Below are 22,309 nucleotides of genomic sequence, written 5' to 3' on the forward strand. Positions count from 1 at the left end.
AATATAAGTTAATCAATAATTTTTTCTATTAGGACTCTAGCCCTTTCTCTTCTAAGTAATACCCTACTGAGTTTCCTCCTTACGTTTAAATTGAATGGCTATTTTTATACCATAAATATTTAACTACAGTGACAACTCCCTGAAGCATACATTTGTACGTATTTATAAATGTTACTTTTTTCTCAATATACTATGGAAAACACATTGCTCATTCATGGTAACCTTTGACTTTCAATAATCTTGGCTTAAAATATTTGGCAATTTGGAAATACACATACACAAATATGTCTTGCTAGCTCAGTTCAAGGAAAGCAAGAGTAATTCATAAAAACAAAGCAAAAATATGTTATCAAAATCACAGATGATTACATGTACTCATCTGAGATATATTAAAGACATACTATACAGCAGTAGTTTTCAAATATTTAGGTCTCAGGATACCTTTATACTCCTAAAATTTATTAAGGACTCAAAATTTTATGTGGATTATGTCTATCAATATTTACTAAACTACAACTGAGAAAGTTTAAAAATACAAATTACTTTATAAAAAATAATAGATTTCATGTTAACAGAACATATGGCTTTTACAAAAAAAAACCACTGTATTTTCCAAAAACAATTATTGAGAACAATGGCAAATCTCTTTAATATCTAGCTGAAAAGATTCTTCTATCTTCTCTGCATTCAGTCTATTGCAATATCACATGACATCTTGCCTCTAGAAAACCCAACTGTACACTTGTGAGAGAGTAAGAGTAAAAAAGGTAAATAACATCTTCTTCTTATTATGAAAATAATTTAGATCTCCTAGATCCCTTTGAAGGGATGCTGGGAACTCCTAGGGCTCCCTGGAGCACACTTTAAGAACTGCTGCTCTATAGAGATGCCTGGCACGGCTACTCTTTCCGACGTTGTAAACTTACACGTCTCCATGCCTTCGTCGTCGTCATCTGCCGCAGGTTTATCATAGGACTTGTCAATGGCAGCTCTGAAGCTTTCATTGCATCCCCTTCCGCGGATTATCCGTGGCCGCGGGCGATGGAAAGGAATGTCCCCATTCAAAGTCACCTCAGCGACTGCTGTCTGCAGACTCTCTAAAGAGCTTGACTTCTTCAGACCCAAGGAAGGCCCCACATCTCTGCTGGGAGAACCTTGGAGGTTTGCAAAAACAAAATCCTAGTTAGAATGAGTGGAGAAAATTACATGTCTGAATATCTAAAAATTGTGGAAAATATCAGGCACGTAAACAAATTATTTGCTCAACGTCAATTTCTGGAATGTGGGTGGCAGTAACTAATTTTAACTTTTCCCAAATGTATATTAAAGTAGGTCTATTTTCTCTATTCTCATTAGGAAACACTCTGAGTTATTAATTTCCATTTTTAGCTTAACAGATGAAATCTTTGCCAAATCATTTGCTCCAAGTTATGTCAATAATATAAAAGAGGCAGAATAACCCAGGAGCTCATTTGAAAAGCAGAATGATGAGAAGGCTAAGGGAAGCAACCGAGACTAAGCTTCAAAATGTAGCTGAAATCATTGTTTGGCAGTTTAAAGTTATTTACAATGGAGGTGAAACTTTCACCTCAATGAGTTTCATCAAGCCTTTTCCTCATCATGGTGCAGGTTCGGACAACTCAGCAAGTAAGAAAAGCACAAGAGACCACGTGTCACCAATAGAAACAGGGCACCCTGGCACCAGGTAGAAACCTAATTCTGGAAAATGGTAGTTCTCTTGGAAAAGCAACACAAGATGTGAATAGAAACAAACTATATAAGGGCGAGAGAGAGAGAAGTAAGGGAGAAAGGACTCAAGAGCTGGATGTGAGTACTTAAGATCTCCAGGCCTGCAAAGAGAAACAGGTGATGAACAGAAGGAACAAGACATCACAATTACCAAGAAAATCTCAGTAGGATGTCAGGGGAGAATTCAGAGGATTAAAAATGTGGCTCTGGGGATTTCCCTGGTCGTCCAGTGGTTAAGACTCCGCGCTCCCAATGCAGGGGGCCTGGGTTCAATCCCTGGTCGGGGAACTAAGATCCCACATGCCGCCACTAAAAAAAGATCCTGCATGCCGCAACGAAGATCCCTGTGCCGCAACTAAGACCCAGTGCAGCCAAATAAATATTAAAAAAAAAAAAAAGTGGCTCTGTGACTTGAGGATCTAGGGCAGGAAGTCCCGAGATGGTAACCAAGCTTTAGAAGGCAATCAAAATGGATTTCTTTAACCAGGTAAGACAACCTCATCCATCATTCCTTGACCTGGCCCTCAGAGGTAGATGAATTTAGCCTCTAGATGGCTGAAATGCCAGCAACCACTAGCTGGGCAATCCAGGTTATAGAACTAGTTCTTCACTTATACTGTTAAAAAGACAGGTGCAAAAAAAAAAAAAAAAAAGGGAGGGTAGGAGAGGCTGGATAGTTTCTCTCCACGTGGGGCCATCAGCCCATATGTGAATCAATAATTAAGGAGTAGCCTTGATATGTTATCACTTAGAAGACAAATAGTTCTGACATGGGCTTTCCATTGCTCAGAGTATAAAACAGAATAAAAATTCAATTGGGAGAGTCAAAACAAGAATTATCTTTTTAAGATTCATTTACATGACACCTTTCACATAATTTTCACAATGGGGTAGCAGTTTTAAGTTAGAATAAGTATGTTAAAATGTAACATAGGCAGAAAGGCAGACAGATGACTCTAACGAAGAAAAAATATTCTATAAATCATTGTGCTTGGGAAAAAAATATGATTTACTTAACTTTTTCCATGCAGGTTTGTATATATTTGATTATTTATTTTATGACAAAAATTCACAAGAAATATTTCTTTCTAGGATGATCAATCTTACTTTTTCTCTTGATAGCCCTATAATTTTTGACAAGTTCATGTTTTAAATACCCATAAAAGTCATGTCACAGGAAGGAAAATGAATTTTCTTCCGAAGAATGAAAGAAAAAGTAAGAAATCAAGGAATCAAAGAGAATGGGAAAAGATGATTCCTGGGTAGGGACATTTACGTTCACATTTTCTAGAATTAGCACTAGGAAGATCTTTTTCTGAATAAATCATGCCTAACAATTTTCATAACTTACTAGTTTCATTTAGGTCCTATAAACGTTTATAAGGCAAATATTCAGTACCTTCTTGGCTTCATAAAGGACATGTATATATGTTTATGTATATATGTATGTATGCATGTGTGTATCTATATGTATCTATGTATATATCTCCAATGAAGATTTGATGCTTCCAGTAAAGATTATCATAAAAACATAATTTATGGGCTTCCCTGGTGGCTCAGTGGTTAAGAATCTGCCTGACAATGCAGGGGACACGGGTTCGATCCCTGGTCTGGGAAGATCCCACATGCCACGGAGTAACTAAGCCCATGTGCCACAGCTCTTGAGCCTGTGCTCTAGAGCCCACGAGCCACAACTACTGAAGCCCGAGCACCTAGAGCCCGTGCTCCGTAACAAGAGAAGCCACTGCAATGAGAAGCCCGCGCACTGCAATGAAGAGCAGCCCCCACTCGCCGCAACTAGAGAAAGCCCACATGCATCAACGAAGACCCAACGCAGCCAAAAAAAACAAAAAAACAAAAAACAAAATTTATGTATGAAAAGTTAGCTGAGATTTGACTTAAGATACTCAGAACACTAAAAGCTTTAATAATTTCAGAAATGGCATGAGTATTTATTCAAATAAATGTATATATATTACACGTATATAAATATTGATATATGTATAGATAAATGTATATATGTATTTATTAAGAAACAAAACACAAGCAAATCAGGGATCAAAAAAATGATGGAATTGTAACTAAATAAGCAATAGATATTTTGTAAGCATAACTGGGAGCTTACCTATCTACTCTTTTCTCTAAATTCTTAACACTGTAGTATAACATTTTGGCAAGATGTTGATATATATATGGTGGGTATTGGGTATATGGTAGGTAATAAACTACAGTCTTTATATATGGTTGAAAATTTTCATAACATCTATAATTTGTGCATCTATAACAGGGATCAGCAAACTATGGGCCAAATCTGGAAAATCTGACTGGAACACAGCCATGTCCATTCATTTGCATATCCTCCATGGCTTGCCTTCACACTACATCAGAATTAAGTAATTGCTCCAGAGACTGTCTGGTCTACAAGATCTACCATATTTACTCCCTGGCTCTTTACAGAAAGAGCTTGCTGACTCTTGATCTATAACATGGATTTCATTCATGCAAGCGGTATGTTTGTCAAAGAAACTTTAACAGAGATTTTGTTAAGTAATAAATTAATAAGATTCCTAAATGAGGATCACTGAGATTCCTAACATCATAAACTTATCATTTAGCAGGAATAAAAATTGAAAATATCTCTCACTATATAAAGTAGGGGCAAAAGAGTAGTTTTATTTACACACAAAAAAATCAATGTCTCTAAATTTTAAATAATTTTTAAATTATTGTAAATGTAAAATAATAATTTTTTAATTATTTTAAATTTAAAATAATAATTTAAAAATAGTATTTTGAAGCTCCTTATATAAATCTTTTAGGTCATTAGGATACTTTGCTTATTTTTTATAATCAAGGATTAAACTATTAGAAATACAATTCTCTTATTCCTGTTCCCTCTTTTCTTGCAGAAAGTAAATTTACCCCCCAAGTATCATAGAAGATTCCTAAATCCAGGAATAAAGGGGGAAATCATAATCATACTATTTTCCTTAGGTCTATTTTTCTACTCTTACCTACTAATACCTCTCTCACCAAAAAAAAAGGAGAGGATGTCTTTTGCAAGGGCAAAGGGAAATGGAATTCAATTTTCATTATGAAAGGCTTACAGCTAGACAGACGATCTACACTAAAATGCCACTGTGACTCTACCAAAAACCTTTGGACTAAACTGTAAAATCATGATAATCTTAGCAATTCAAGTGAAGTGAAGAAAGAAAAATAACTGAAAATCTGTTCACTGTCTAATACTGGAGGATGGGAAGGATTCAGTGTAGATATTTTATTCATTGTAGATTTAAAAGCAATAGACCAGAACTTTGATGTCTATGTAATAATTTTTTGCCCCAAGTTTTTCCAATTTAATTCGGTAGGATAGATCACACATAGTATTTTATAAATGCTTTTTATCTAGGATCTAACTAACATTCTAAGACACTATGAAAGCAGATGATTCAATTAGATGATAAAAATCTGCCTTCTCACCATGAAAGTTATTTAATGTTTTCAGTTGAAATCTGGATATTATTATTATTTTTTAATCATAATAAATTGTTCTTTTCCTGTTAGTGAGTTGGTTAAATTAACTATTTTCCTTACTTTACCTAATTGGCATATTATATAAAGTCATGTTCTTTAATCTGAGCAGCTCAATTTGTTTTCTATAAACATTAACTTGAACAGGGGTTACTTCTTGAAAAGTACTGAATACCATTAACTCCAAAAATGAATTACTAATTTACATATGTAAACTATCAAATAATGTTTTTCTTTAGCCCTGCTTCAGAATTCCAATGAATGTTATGTTTGATAAAAGAAATAACTACTTAATAAGGGCTGAGGCTACTGTTAATTGCCCTGCACTACAGTTAATCCAATGATTTATTGGATGTAGTTTTTACAATCTATCTTTACAGAATGTGAAAACCAAGCATGTCCACAATTATCTTTACATATGTATGTGGGATACACATTTTTTAAGAAGCCTAAAACTAATTACTACTGCAGGTTAAAAAGGTGAATTGAAGCTAATTAGTGCTAAGTGGTGTAACTACATCATACTGGATCTAGAATAATTAAAACGCTATTCCAAACTTATAATAAAAAATCAAAATGCTCAATTGTACAAAGCACATGACTTTAATTACACATAAAGACTTTCCTCTGATTACTGTCATAAAATAACATATAAAGTAAAATCTACTATCATGTAAAACCCAGTTCAAAATAATCCATTGTTTCTACGGAATGATTTAGGCAGCATCTTAGAAGCAAGCCCTAAATAGTTAAAAATAAAAACAAAAACAAAAACAAGGGCTTCCCTGGTGGCTCAGTGGTTAAGAATCCGCCTGCCAATGCAGGGGACACAGGTTCAAGCCCTGGTCCGGGAAGATCCCACATGCCGCGGAGCAACTAAGCTCGTGTGCCACAACTACTGAGCCTGTGCTCTAGAGCCCACGAGCCACAACTACTGAGCCCACGAGCCACAACTACTGAAGCCTGTGCTCTAGAGTCCGTGAGCCACAACTACTGAGCCTGTGAGCCACAACTACTGAAGCCCACGCGCCACAACTACTGAGCCTGCGCTCTAGAGCCCGCGAGCCACAACTACTGAAGCCCACGTGCCTAGAGCCCATGCTCCTCAATGAGAGAAGCCACCACAATGAGAAGCCTGCACACTGCAACGAAGAGTATCCCCCTCTCGCTGCAACTAGAGAAAGCCCGCACGCAGCAATGAAAACCCAACGCAGCCAAAAAATAAATAAATTAAAACAAAAAACAAAAACAAAAACAAAACCTTCAAGCAGGTTCACAAAGATAAGGATGCAATATATAGTCTAATTCAATGTTAGGTAACTACAAACTAATGCTTGCATCAGAAAAAGATCTAAGCTTTTCTGAGTGACTAATGAGAGCAATACTAGACACTGTCCTTCAGTGAAAATATTTATATTTGTGCCATTATCCGTCAAACCAAAATCACCACTTTGAGAATCATTTTTTGGGTGTTAACCTAAGCATCAGATAGATGACTTCGAAACAAAGAATCCACCCTAAGAGATCACGTTTTCAGGATTTTGACTTTTTTTTTTTTAATTGTGACAAAACATTCCTACACAAATATAATTAAGAAGATCTAGGTTGTTTTAACATTTCCGAAGCACTAAATTATATTTCCATTTAGTATGTACTACAGTGATAAATTTCTTCTCACAGAAAATTTTCCTTTTCTTGTACAGTTTGATGTCCTACTATGAAAACATCCGTGCCAGCCTGGAATATTTATGTTTACATGCTATGTGATTGGCAGCTCTATAATTATGACAAGCTCCTTGGACCACAGTTTCTATGGCAACAGTCTAAGTGTCCATTCTTACCTGCTTTCTGGTCATCCACTGTATTGAGTTTAGTCTCGTCAGCTACTGTTAAAAGGTAAATGTATAATGGTTAGCCCAGTTAGTCCCACAGCCCAACATGCTTCAACCATTCCCAGATCTTTTCAGTTAGGTGATAATTCTTAGGTAATATTTCATGCAAAATATATGAAATATCAAGCAAACATTCATAATCAAAAAAAAAGGGGGGAAAAGCAGTGTCTCCATGCAATGCCAGTCATCTCATTTCACAGACACGTGTGTTATTGATATGTTAGCATATCATAATTAGCCAGGCAAGGAATAGCCCGATTTTTCTTTTATGCATGGGATAAATGAATGCTTTTAGTCTCGAAGTACAAACAGCCACCAGAGAACAGCGTAAATACGTTATAGTTGATCAACAAAGGTTTTTCTCATCATTCAATCGGTGTATGGATATAATTAATTAATTAATTTGTTTGTTTGTTTGTTTGGTTTGGTTTTTGGTGGATTTGGATTTAAAAAGAGACACTACCTGATTGGTGTTTGATTGAACAACTAGGATTATTTTCCTCCTCTCATTTGCTTCCAAATACTTTCTACAATAAACATGCTCTCAAATTATGACTCCAGTTTAAAGGCCTTAATTATCAACACATAAGAGTTTCTATCAAATAAACATTAAAGGACAGCAATGGAAGGAAAATATCATGAAGTAACCAAACTCTAGACATGGATTGAGATAATGGTTTCTCTCCAAAACTGCTTCTTCTGGTTCGAGCATCCCCACAACCAACCAAATCATATTCCAATGAAATTGGTTTTCAGCAGCCAAAGTGTTAAAACATTTCATTTTTTTCAAATAAAGATACATGAACAGAGCATGATATGCACATGTGTTTGTTTCTTTTCTCATCAGAAAACATATATATTAACATATTGCACATGATGTAAACATGCCACTTAGGAGAAGTATGGTTATCTCAAACCTGGAGAAAAACTAATTTTTGCCAAATTGCCTCATTTCGCATTTATTTTCTCTGTTGCTCACAGTAAACAGACATGTGTTTGGGACCATCGATTTTCATCTGAAAGCATCTAAACCGTATTTAGATAAAGATTCATGGAGATTGTACTCACTACCTAAATCCATGCTTTTTGATTTTCGCGTTTTAACGAAATCCAATTGACTGGCATCTGAAAATTGCTTTGTGCGTTTTTCTGACATACTCTGACGTCCAAATCCCTCTCGTTGAAAAGCAAGAACTGGATCGACGTCTGGACTCAAAGAGCTGGTGTGAAGAGAAAGAGAAACATAAAAACATTTACTGAAAATAAGAGACATGACGTTCAGGAAAGTTCATCTACACCTGTGTGTATGAATGTGTGTATATGGATATTCCTCAGAAATATTTAAACTAAATAGCACAAATACAGTCCATCAAAAAAACTGTGGTTGTGTAGGAGGTGACGGGAAAATACATTAATTTACATTTAGAGCAATTCCTTCTCCACGTGAGAAAGACTGAATCTTTGAGGAAAACTTTCATATATTAATACAAATACTGGCAGCAAATTAGTGACTATATGAATTGCAACTGAATAGAAGTTTTGAAAAAGGTATATTCTGCAGACTTGTGGTTGACAAGGGGGAGGGGAATGGGGGAGGGATGGATCGGGAGTTTGGGATTAGCAGATGCAAACTATTATATACAAAATGGATAAACAACAAGGTCCTACTGTATCGCACAGAGAACTCTATTCAATACCCTGTGATAAACCATAATGGAAACAAATATGAAAGAGAATGTATATATGTATAACTGAATCACTTTGCTGTACAGCAGAAATTAACACAACATTGTAAATCAACTATACTTCAGTAAAATAAATTTTTTTTAAAAAAGGATATGTTCTGGTCATCTTATATATCCTTTATCTTGTGTTTCAGAAAAAAAAAAAAAAAACACCTTTATGGCATGTAGTTTTATGAGGATGTAGCTTCTCTGCAACTTAATCAACTGAGAAGAAATCAACTCAACAAACCACGATTAGAACCTATTCTGATGAAGGTGTGGTGCCGGGTACCAAAGTCAAAGTAATAAATAAGAAAAGATCTCTATTCCCTAAGAAAAATACCAAACCAGAAGCACACAGAAGACGCTGTGGATGCGTGGACGGGAGAGTGAATGGCATTCCAGGGGGTCAGGAAAAGCATGACTAAGTCTGGATGGCATTTGATTTGTGTGACACCAACACAGTGGCTCCAGCAGAGACGATGAAGCACAGGGCAGATCAGTGGTAACAGGATACAGTATCAAGTGTTTTCACGATGGAAGTGGCAGGGGAAGCGGTCCTATTTGTAAAATCCCACGAACACTTTCAGAAGCACCACCAGGTGTTGTGAGCCCAGCTCCACAATGAAGTGGTTTTTCTCTATGCTGAGCACACTGAGTAAATAGAGAGCTCTCCTATATCAGTGTGGAGTCACCTTGCCTGTGTGGCCAGGTAGGAGAATGTCCCTCCACAGCTCACTGGACACACTAGAATGTGGCGGCCTCTCCACTACGTCAGTTTCCACTATACAAGCCCTCCTTATGCTTCTGCTGGAAACCAGCTTCTCTAACCCTGTATTGGTCCTATGGGAATGACCATGCATACTGATAAAAGGGTAGTGATCTGGTCTGGATATACATCAGAAATTTAGCTGCAATTCACTGTGCATGAAATGACAGATGGCATTAGGGAAGGGCTAAACCAAAAACTGTGACAAGGAAGACATCAAGGCAGTGCTTCGCCATCAGGTGATGTGACCTGAACGCTTTGAGCCCCTGTGTCTTCATTGGCTCCATGAAAAAAGGAGTGGCCCCAACCACTGGCCGGGCCACTGAGAGAATTCAAGGACACAAGGGGAAAGCCCTCAGTAAACTGCAAACCACCATGCAAAATAAATTATTATTAGCCAACAAAGACTTGCTATCTCAAATTTTCAAAGTTATGAAAATTATGATAACGGAAACAGGGTATTTAAAAACCAATCACCAACCAAAACCTCAAAAAGGAAATGAACGATCCTTTTCCATCTTTTCCACCAAGTACAGAGCAGGGCCCAGGGAGGAGGCAAGGTAGGTGCCTGGGACTCAGAATTCAAGGGAGCTCTGATCTCAGGGTCCTGTGAGTTCAGGGGCCACACCTGAGAGTGAGAAGCTCCTTACATTTGCTCCCCTGGGCACCTAGCTTGCTCACCCTTGTTCTGGCCCAGGGACTGGGAGCTCAGCCCAAAGCAAAAACGATTTTTTTATGTAAAACACTATGTTACATCCTAATCAATGTTATTTTGTTTGCATCCTACACTAAATCTTTTCATTTTTAATATATCATATTTCATCTGTAAAGCCCGGAATAAATTTGACGTTCCAGGAAGAAGCAGGGTCATGTTCACCTTGAAGCTTTAGGTGCTCCTTCTCATACTACTCTGCTTAGACCCTATGTATGTATGTATATACATATGTGTGCATAGCTCCAGCATATATTATATATATAAGTATAGACTGCTTTTACACAATTCTTAAATATATATGTGTGTGTATATTATGCTTATATAGTAGTATCCACATACGACTATGCTTACCATACTATGCTTATAATTTCCAGGGCACATACACCCCAATTGGAAAACACAGTCCTAGAACTGAAAAATTAAAACCCACATGGTGAGAACTAGGACCCAATTTTGCAACAATAAACACTAAATATTATATTTGAACTAAGAGTAATTCTTTTTGTTTGTTTGTTTATTTTGGCCGTGCCATGCGGCATACGGGATCTTAGTTCCCCGGCCAGGGATCGAACCCGCGTCCCTTGCAGTGGAAGCTTGGAGTCTTAACCACGGGACCGCTGGGGAAGTCCAAGAGTAATTCTTTTAGATGCTGAAAGTTGATCTCTCCGACCATCCTGCACACGCTCATCAACCCTTTTCTGTATCGTGTGAATTACACTAAAACCTGAATTCCAAATAGGCATCAAATGTGTGAACAGAGTGAATCTGCAATACATTTTTAATAAAAATTATTGGTTAAAGGTTTTTCAAAGAAGTACAAATTGTTGTTGCTGAAAGCCACATATTGGCGTATTTTTTAAACTAATTTTATATCCTCTGAAATTATGTTGTCACTAAGATTAGAATTTGCTCTTTTACCTTCTTCACCTTAAAAACGTTGTTATGTTCCCTAAATCAATTCACGGATTGAAAACAAGTATATTCTATCAGTTAAGAAATGCAAAGTTTAGCCATTTGACATATTCAGCCTTCCACAATCGTGCAGAAAAGTGTACACATACACAACTGAAAACGGCAAATGAGTTTTTGAGTGAATAAGCATCTTAAAATAACTAAATATTCTTAAACCATAACATAATTAATTCTTCCCTATCAATATACCCATTAAACTAATTTCAGACGCAAGAAACAATATGCTAGTATACTTAGCAAGTTAGTCTGCAGGACTGACAGCTGATTCTTTAAAGAATGTAACCATACCCTGACCCCCCCCCCAAAGTTATTAAAATTCCAGTTATTAATCCTGCCTTATTGCCCTTTTGTTTTCATAACATTTTCATCAAGGATTAGGGAGATATTGTCAGGCTGGAAAAGCTTACATTTTCTGCTGTGATTCAGAACAGCTGCCATTCTTGTTTGGATAACCCTTCATTCATATTCTTTTCCAGCCCCTGCACATTCCCCACAGCAAAATCATACAAGTCCTCACTGTTTATGAATCCCCTTAGGGAAATTAATGCCACACTCCAGCCCTGCTCGTTGTTTATTGACTTTCACCAATACAGCATTTCTTAAGGCCCCAAACATCTATTCCTACAGCTGCCTTCAAAATTCCTCATCACGGTGGAGACTCAATAGGTTTTTGTCCCTTCGATGAATTCTGCAAATATCTAATCCCTACTTTCTCTGTCATTGCTTTCACTTTCAGAAAGAGATATAAACTGCAGTGGTAAATGCTACAGCATCTGATTCAAGTAGGTTTTTACTTTGTATGGTAGTTCCCCCTCTACGTTGAACCAAAAAACTCGTTCAAAGATAAGCTGTTATCACGCGGGCTTGAGTGTAGCTCAATGCCACAACACTGAAATATCATTTTGCTGATGGATTCTTGAAAGGGCAATAAGAAGATTCTGGTATAATGCTTCACATGGTTGCGTTCATTATCACTACAGCCTTCCAAGGTCATCCCTAGGAGGGACTTTCCTTTTGCTTATTGATGTATATAATTACTAGGCACGCAAATGAAGACACACATCCACATTTATTTGCCACACATTGCCTCAATAATATCGAATGCTTTCTTCTATTTTGAGAGATACAGGAGAAAAAATAGCATTAGACTGCCCCTGAAGTCATAATGTTAGAAGTAAGTACAAAGACTAGTAGAGTTATAGCACTCTAAAAAGAAAATCTGAAAAAGCCTCTTCCCACTCCCAGAACATAACAACTATTAATTTGGCCAAAGTCATCTAATTGTTATAAACTCTCAGTCACCAAAGGGATTTGCTTAGAATTTATTTATGGAATAGAAAAACAATTCGTCGAATTAACACAGATCTAAAATAAAAGTTTCACTTGTGAAACTTAACAAATGAGTAGGGTTTGGGGGTTAGTGGTAGTTTTCTTGTTCGGCTAAACTCTTAACGATAGCCCTGGAAAGGCTAACACAGTTGGGCAGGTTTATGAGGTTGGGGGGACTCTTTTGTTTGAGGAGTGACAACTACGAGTATTAAATCATTATTATTAAATCAGAACACCGCTATAAAAGACATTGATTCACTGTGCTCGGTGACAGACCATTTAACCCTAAAATCAAGTGTGACTGCAATTAACCGATGTTTCCCAACAGTGCTCTTACCACTCTGCTGACTCACTGATGCCGGCCTTGGCCCACGCGCCAGTGTCCGTCGTCACAAATCCTACATCATCGTGGGAGCTGGAAGATGACTGGTCAGAGAGATGTGGGGGGAGCACCGGCAGCCTGTCATCCTCGATAATGACAGTGTCGTCTTGGGGCATATTCACCGTGGGGGACAGCTGGTATTTACCTGTCCAGTGGAGAAAAACAAAGAGAAATTCTAGACATCCATCTAAGGGTTATGTATATGAATGTTAATACTTTGCTACATTAGAAAAAGTCTAAATTTCCAAAATCTGCTCGACCTGGTGGGACAAAATAGAATTAAGTAAACTTATTTTTCATAAGTGAATGTCAAATGGAGACCTCCGGTCTATTCCTTCCTCTGACACGACAGCTTTGGCGCTCTGGGTGTGGTATTCAATGTCTCTGGTATTAAGTTTCCTAAGGCCAGAGATGATCTCCAGAATGACTTCTAATGTGAAAATGCCACGTAGATTCGAAGTTCTTATAGTCCTTTGAAAAATTTTATCAGGAAATTTGGAGGGAAGCCCTGCAGACTTACATCAATCCTTCACGCATTCACTAGCTGGGCACCTACCACCTGGCAGGTTTGTAAGGAAGACTTAATCTCTGCCTCTCAATGGCTCACACCTCAGACAAGGAGATAGATAAAGTGGTAATTGATTGGTGCTCTGAGTGATGTGCCAGAAGTGCCCTGGCGTTCACTAGTGCTGGTAATCGCCTGGGTAGCTGAAGGAAGAGGATGAGGGGAGTCTTAAAAAAAGTCAACATCCGAGATGGGTTTTGAATGATTAATACGATCTCTTCTACTAGAAGAAATCACAACATTGATTTTAGACATCAGCAACGTCATTAAATGCATGATGGAGAAAAGTGCACAGTGCACTCAGGTGACACTTCAAAGATGCGTGCATGCAGAACCAGGGCCTTGTGGGGAGATGGCAGGAGTGATATTAAAGAGAAAAGATTAGGATCTCACTGCCCAGAGGCTTTTCAGGCCAAGACAGGGGAGCTAGTAAATTTTGATTTATTCAATTAGGATATAGTGTTCTCGGTAAGAAAAGACCCAGAACTGTCCACATTGATCAGTTTCTTTCAGGAAAATCTGCTCAGGTTCCGGGATCTGCATGATAGGCGTTTATCTTTCCTGGGATAAAATTGTAATTCAGGGGCCTGAATCCTTAAAGATAAAGCTGGGGTCCAAATGTTGCCATCTTCCTCCCCAAAACACCTATAGTTCTTCTGGCTTCCTCCTCAAATCTTGTGCCATATTTCCTCTGAGCAAGAACTCATGGGCGAAGCTTCGGTTCACATGGGTATCTTGTGAAAGGCTGTCCTCAGAGAAACATGCATCACGGTGTGGTCTCGTCCTACTGGCCTGTCTCTCCCAACAGAGCAAGGAGAACGGACAGTGTCCCTGTCACCTTACAGGAGGATGGAAACACTGTCATTTCAAGTCCAATGTCCACAGCTGTTAAGTCAGCTCTCCTGGTTCCTATGCAAATAAAAAGGATTGCTGCACTTTCCCAATCCTACCACCGTTTCAAACAGGGTGCCCTTGTCCTTTACGAGTAATTGCTTTTAAAAATAGCACAATAGCAATGTGAAGACAGTTCATGAACATTTTAACATCTGTCTTAAGATCTAATTTTTAAACATTCACAAGAATGTGTAAACGATCATTTTCGTTTTAACACCATTTTGGAAACTGGGAGATAGCATATATAGACTTGAAGGATTTTTTAAAATATATATTATTCTAGACATTTCAACAAAGGAGCAAACATTAAGTTGATCTTTTCAGGACAACCCACAAAAGCAAACTTGCTAGAAATTTCAAATGCAATCATTACTTAACACCAACTACTCTATTACAGAAATAATATATGTTCACTGAAACCTCTACTCAGCAAATTATCATGAAAAATACTGTTTTGATTTGAAATGCATCCATTTTGACAAACTGTGAAAACTAGCAACTGTTTATAAACGCTCATGATAAAAATGTAAATCAAATTTAATACTTCATTGCTTCCCTTTCCTGAATTCAAATCACTCCTTTATGCCTACTTGAGTTTTAGGATATTAGTACAGAAAGACAGAAATCTGTTCAATAAAATATCATTCATAAATAAGATTGGACATTCCAGCACTATTACCTAAAGAAACATTTCCTTCTCAAAACATACTTTTTTTCCCCAAAAAGTATACAGAATGACAAATCCAAGTTATCCCTGGTAGCTCACCACTGACAAGGCACATGTCACAGCATTAAATGCCATGTCCTCACACAGGCAAAATTTATTGGAAGAAACTATATTGGTGTAATATAGCACATTCATTTCTAAACACAAAAACAAAAACGTTTATGCAATATATTCTGAGAGACAGTCTAGCAAGCAGTATGGAACACAGAATGGTTCTTCATGTGACAGTCCTTTTTTATGTTGTTTTGAGTAGAAATATTGTTCCTTAGGTGATCTAAAAATTTATACCTAAATAAATGGCAGGAAATGTCCCGATTAACAGTAAGACAAGGATTCAGCTTTTTTTCTTTCCCCTATGATTCTGGAGGCTAATATTTCAAAAGACTTGAGAATATATGTTTTCCATCAATTTTCCACTTCTTAACATATTGCGACGAACAGTGTTTTGGGATGCGGCTCCAAGAATATATTGGGGGTAATGAACTAAGCTATCAAACTACATATTCTACCAAACTCCCCTTTGAATAACTCTCAATTATGTTTGCAGGTACTTGGCATATCCTAAATGTGAACCCTTCGAAGGGTGACTTCAGAAACCTTTGATCCGGTTTTTGATGAATAAACTTTCCTTCCCTCAACTAGTTAACCAACAAACTAAGATTTAGACTGTAGCCGAGTGAAACAATGAGATGCAGAATGACTGTTTACTAAACATTTATTCATTGGTACATTTACATAGAAGGCAACACTACGTGAAATGAGAAACCTTTTGCCAGAGATATGACTCACAATAAAAACAACCTTAATGTTCCATTTTTCTACGTTGACTTTCTAACAAGATCAAAGTATTCTGAACAGAATTATTTTTTAAACTCACCACAATGTATCAATATAAAAACTACTGAGATTACATTAAAAAATGGAGACCACAGATTTCAGTCGTGCTTTAAACGGAAAAATTCTTCAGATAAAAAAGTTGGAAAACATTTAAGGTTCCATGCTCCCAAATGTCAGCTTGTGATATGTCCTACAAAATGAACACGCTGGTGAAATGAGCTACACCTATTACCTCTATGGTTATTAGTAGTACTAGTTAAGACAGTCTAGCAATTTGTAAAATATTTTTAAGGCTTTTAAAAGGAAGAAATCCTATGTAGCCTTGCTACAGATTTCTTTTTGATAAACGTCCAAAATTACTCCTTGAAAATCCATGATAGTGGAAAGCCAGCCAATACAGATGACATTTGGAGAACTCTTGCCTTTGGCTGCGACTCTGGCTGACCCCACCAAAAGCTAAGGAGATCGATCAGTTTCCAGTAACGTGGGACTTGTGACTCAGAAAAATATGCATCGTTAATTTTGGTTCAGAAACACAGAAGTCTGGGGCTTCAGACCTGTCACTTAATTTCTCTGGGCCAGAATTCCCCTGAACAGACGTTTAGTAGGTTGGAGTACACGATTTGTAAGGTTGTTTCAAAGATAACTTCTTTGATTTTTAAATCACAGTGGTTGCCAGAATGGAAGATTCTGTTAGACTGTCTAAAGCCAGTTGCTTGAAAATGTGGATACTTAAAAATGGATGTCAATAAAGAATGAATGTCACTAACACTTATTGTGTGATCCCAGTATTCCCCAGAGATGGCTATTTTTAGAAAGAGGAAATAGCCAAGAACAAAATAAAACACAAATCGTCATGGGATCTTGGGACTTAGTTCTTTTATCTGTTAAGTGGGAAAGTGTAGCTGATGACATCTGACATGCTTCCAACTCTAAAATCTCTTCCTTTTTTGGTCTATTTTTTGGAAGCTTCTCTCCTGGGTTAGGTTCCCATAGAAATGAGTCAGAAAGCCTCAAAGCTCCTTTTGGGTCTAGAGTCCCACAGGAGGAATATTCTATGTGAAAATTCACCCTGTCCACATAAAATTAATCACTTCTTAATGTAGTCAGCTGGAATTTCAATACAAAGTTCTATCTGAATCATAGCAGATCATGAAGCAGATACCACCACCTCCACTGGTGTCTACACAGGAGATATCCTAAAGGTATAGAAGACAACCGCTAACCAAAGAAGATCTGAAAATTTTCCATGCACCCAGATACTGTGCCCAGCAGTAAATACTGTTGCTATTGGTTTAGGTTAACTGAAAGTCAATGCTTTAATTTCTTATATTTGGTACCTGGCTTTGGTATCTTGTTGCAAGGTACTATCTTTGCAAGATTTCTAACTTTAAGTGGAAAGTGATGTTACGAACACTGTCTGTTTCTTAGGGCCAATGATGCTGAAATAGGGACTGACAAAGACTGAGGAATTCTCGAATTTGTAAAACTCAAGATAAATCAAATTAAGCATATACATTTCTCAGAGTAAAACTATATGGGATCCCTAGTTTCCCATACAACATGTAAAAAACTATCTTAAGAAAATATCCAAATCATTCAACATCAATTTGGCCTACCAACGAAGAGTAAGGAGTCTGTCACTGCCCCCCACCCCAGCCCAAAAGGCCACGCACAGTACATCACAAAGCACAGAGCTGGAAGATTACTGCCCCAGCAGAAGCATCTGGAATTTTAAAGTCCATTACATCTCTAGCAGAGGGAAGGGAAAAACAATGCCAACTCTAATGCAAACTTAGGAGGACTAACGAGGCCACGGCTAATAAAATCAGAGCAACAGACTGAAGAAAAAGAAGGAATCCTCAACCCATATATACAGCATTTCCAAAGGTCACTAGGTGAACTGGGGGGGTTTTGTTTTTTAGTTTTAGTTTTTCGCCTTCCTCTGAAGCATCAGGGATTGGAGTCAGGACGCAGGTTACAGGAACTGGTGGACCAATGGTCTGATTCAGTATGGCAAGTCCTATGTTCCTATAATAAAGGGGAAATTACAGCGAATCACTTTGTATGCACACAGATCCAGGGAACACACACACTCTCTCGCTCAAGGGGTCTTGAATTTTCATCAATAAAAAAGTATTTAACGAAGATAAAGTGTCACAGCAAAACCAGGAAAGTAGGGAAAACCCCACCGCAGTGAGGAGAGTGATCATTAATAAGCAAAGGTTAATCTGACAAACTATGTGCAATGCCTGTCACCTGACAGGTGTGCAATATCTTCAGCATCCTTCCCCGACTTGCACTATGTCAAGCAGGCCAAAAGAAAACTGTTGGCAAAATTAAACCAGAGAGCTGGCACGCCTTCATTCTATACGTAACAAACTAAGAAATGAGGAATTTAGCAATTGTTCCAAACAAGAAAGCTAGAAGGATTAGAGGAAGAACAACAGAAAATTCTACCAGTCATGTTCACGTAATTTTCCTATCATGCCCGGTAGAAAGTTCTTTGACGGCAGACTGATTCTCACTCGTCTTTGTATCTACAGCAAAAGTATATACACAATGTCTTGCCAACAGCAGGCTTTCCATAAACATCCACTGATGAAGGAAACAAATTCCTGTTCCAGTGAAGCTTCCTAATGGAGACGTGAATTGTATTAAATCTCCATTAAATGTGCTCAAAATGGAGTTAAATTTAGGTTGTACTTCATATTAGAGGCTTGCAAAACACACCAGCAATAAGTGTTTTATGTCACGTGCTATTTCAATCCAAACAGCTTCTTATGTGTTAAATTTGACAACTCTCACAAGCTAATCCCAAGATGAGCAACTCAGTAAATCAAACCACTCTGGTGGCAAAGCAAGTCTTTATTAACCGGATCTGTTAGCAGAGAGCTGAACGGCTGCAGAGCAAGTGCTAATCACCTCATTCCCCACCGGGGGCCACGCAGACAGTACGGTGCTGAATGCAAACAAAGGATGTGAAAAACTAGTTTCAGGATTTTCAAATGAAGGCTTTGAAAAAGTCAAGATGCAATTAAAAAAGGGTAACACCTTATTAAGTACAAACCACAAAATGTGAATATTTCACATACATGCGTATACATATTTTTCCCCTCCCTCCAAACAGTGCTATTGTAAACATGTAGCTTTTGAATCCTTCCTGCCATAAGCCACTAAATTTTGATTTAAAAACAAAAACAAAAACACAGCTTCACTTATCGTCTCAAACATGCTAAGAATATCTTGATCACTGGAAAACACTTCCGTGTGATCCCCTTCTTTCTTCTCTTTCCCACATGTTACAGGATCCAAAACTCACTTAGCAAAATCAATGTATTGACTTCCTCTCGTCACATTAACACTTCCTGAATGATTATAATGAACCTTCCCCTCTTCCCCTTGAAAACATGGGCCTCCTTTACATTAATATTACATTCATAACCTCTCCGTGAACCAGTAAAAGCACAAAAACAAGATGTGATCAACAGGGTTTTACCTGACTCACCCATTATCCTGCTGAGCGCAGCATTTCTTGTGGGTGATTCATCAAGCCCCTCAAGCCCGCTGTAGAGGGAGTGGGAAATCCTTCGTTCTCTATCATCCAACACCGTTTCAATGGGCAGCTCAGGTCCAGAGGGGCTCCCAGGTGACTTCAGCTGCAGAGAGCGGGGGCGGGGGGCGAGGTAAAGTCAGAACTGGAGGCCCATGAACAGCATGGGGGAATTAGACCAACTTGCCCAGGGTCTGCATCGAACTGGGTACCAAATGAACTAGAACTTTTCACCCTGTACCAAAATAATTTGTGATGACAGCTTTGCCTAATGACCAACTTTCTGTGCCACTTTACACTGTGCCTCCCATGAAGTTCTGTCAGATTTCAACCACTGGAGGAAAAATATGTATATTAAAGGCTTTTTTTCCAAACTCACCTTGTTGCTTATTTTTTTTCAGCTTGACAGTTAGTATCTGTTGAAGTCAATTTGAGTTATGGTTTAATTCAGAATTCTTTATGAGATGTTGCCCTGCGCTAGACATGCTTCATCATTATCAGAATGGAAGCTGGAATTTAAGTCTACTTTTTACACTTAGAGTGCATAAATACACCTAACAGCACACCTTGGTGTGTGTGGTGGGGAGAATGACCACCCACTCTCTAAGACCTAAAGACCACTTGTCAGGTCGGGTGTCTTCAACAATACACTGAGCCTCAGTTTCTTCTGCTGAAATTAGAAACAATCATCCTATTCTCTCATTGTGATCTTAAGTATGAGATAGTAACTGAGAGAAAATAAACTACACAGGATATTGACAATACAGAAGTAAAAACCAAGTATTCTAATAAGGCAGGCAAAGGTAGCTATTTTGCAAATATATAGAATCTGCTAGATAAGCAAAGAATATAGGTGGATTCCTATCACCAAGAATTAAAATAGTATGGGGCGTTCTTTAAGACAGCTGTGCCTTATAAAGTCATATACTTCATAAAAATAATATGAGTGAGAACTCTATGCTAGTAAAGCCATGAAACAAGAAGGAACAAAGCACACAAATCCTCCCAGTGTGGGCTCTGAGGTTAACCCCACCAACTAAAATCTTATGATGCTTTGGAGCTGGCTGGCAGCCAGAGACAGGGAAGGCGGTGGTTGGGGGGGGGGGGGGGGTGTGGAGGGGCCGGCGTGGAGGCAGGGGGCACAGCACAGCAAAGTGGAGAGAGGACTGCACATTGCAAACAGAGGAAACCACAACTGTGGTTCACCTGAACAAATTATTATTTCTGTTAGAAGCTATCATCTGTTTAACATAAATGAGATATTTAATGAAGTTCCGAATTGTAGACTTATCTCGCCCAGTTTGATAAGCACTGGGGAGATTTAATGCATTGAAGGGTCAACACAATTACAATTGGAGGCACGTCAAACTGCGGGAGAATAATAAACTTGCAGCGCTAGTGAATTAGACTCAATAAGGTTTAAATTGTGAAATGAGGATTTGTGTTATTCGTTTTTTGTTTGTTTGTTTTTTTTGTTTTTAAATTGCAGATTACAACTGACAGCTTTACCGAAAAGTAAATTAAATATTCCAGGTCTTGGATGTAAAAAAATACAAGAAAATTTTCTGAAAGAACATTATTCCTAAATTCCAAGGTACTTTGGAGAAGTAAAAACAAACACAACAAATACCCAATACCTTTAAAAGCAGGCATGTGTGAATTTTTTTAATGAGCACATACATTAGAGACCTGCTATACAAGTCTCGACACACAAGACCTGCATCCTACACAATAATTTATTTAATCATAAGACAGACAACACATCCTCGAGTTTGCTTAACAAATACATTTAATTGAAGCATATAACTGCAATTTTCTAGATGATAACATCTTTATAAAGCACCTTTACGAGAAATCCCTAAATATCCCAAGAGGCTATTTTAGAATTTTATAAAGTCAAATAAAAATTCCATTTAAAAAATAGCGCATGCAGGCTTTCCAGAGAAAAACAATAAGATGCCTGTTCACTAGGAACCTTGTACTTGAACACTTTCATGGGAAAGCTTCTGTACCTCCCCACCTCCCTAACCATGTCTAATTTGCATCTCAAAAGACAGATTTAAATGAAGACATCAATGGCCAAATACATAAATATTTAACAGAAGACACAATGCCTTTTAATTTCTTTAAAAAAAAAAACTGATTGGGGTGCAGAGTTTTGTTTTAAATCTTTTGATGATTTTTTTTGTTGCAAGCAATTGAGTTTAAGAAAGAGGAATGCATCGCATCATCGGAGTGGGAGCTTAGCCACTCCAAGGAGGGCAGTCCTGGAAGACTGGCCTGGCCTTCCTGCAGTATGGGCTGCTCCCAGGCCCTTCTGATCTCCATATATAAAAACCTTATCAAATTAAGCTTACTTCGAAGAAGACGCCAAAATAAAAGAACTGCAATTTTCACTTTGTCGTTTTAACTGCAAAAAATGTTCTTCCATCCAACAGAACTCAGTCCCGAGTAGGGACAGTTGTGTGGGACGCCCTCAACTCCATCCCTAGGGAAATAGGAAAGCCTTTCCACCCATTAAAGAAAACTAGGTTGCAGCAAGATAACTCATACTGGGGATCAGCATAAAGTGATACAGTCTCTTCCCAAAGTAATGTGGAAATGTATGTCACAGGCCAAAAAATATCCTATATTCTGTGACCAGGCCATTTATTTCACTTTGTGGTC

The 22,309-nt window shown here is 37.8% G+C and overlaps 1 protein-coding gene across 17 annotated transcripts in view; it reads right to left on the reverse strand.

Annotated features, from left to right (window-relative positions):
- PARD3 (par-3 family cell polarity regulator) overlaps positions 1-22,309 on the reverse strand; it is a 631,899-nt gene that overhangs the window by 219,580 nt on the left and 390,010 nt on the right. For 5 of the 17 annotated variants that reach the window (XM_059911584.1, XM_059911544.1, XM_059911575.1 and 2 more), the window contains 5 exons: positions 19,589-19,748; positions 13,022-13,211; positions 8,244-8,395; positions 7,125-7,169; positions 927-1,154 (listed from right to left, as the gene is read on the reverse strand). In XM_059911584.1, the coding sequence (XP_059767567.1) occupies positions 927-1,154; positions 7,125-7,169; positions 8,244-8,395; positions 13,022-13,211; positions 19,589-19,748 (775 nt within the window). The remainder of the gene's footprint in view (positions 1-926; positions 1,155-7,124; positions 7,170-8,243; positions 8,396-13,021; positions 13,212-19,588; positions 19,749-22,309) is intronic. The other 12 variants (XM_059911622.1, XM_059911612.1, XM_059911588.1 and 9 more) reach the window with 7 other exon arrangements.

The sequence above is a fragment of the Balaenoptera ricei genome, chromosome 2 (assembly GCF_028023285.1).
Source record: "Balaenoptera ricei isolate mBalRic1 chromosome 2, mBalRic1.hap2, whole genome shotgun sequence".
NCBI classification, from domain to species: Eukaryota; Metazoa; Chordata; class Mammalia; order Artiodactyla; family Balaenopteridae; genus Balaenoptera; species Balaenoptera ricei.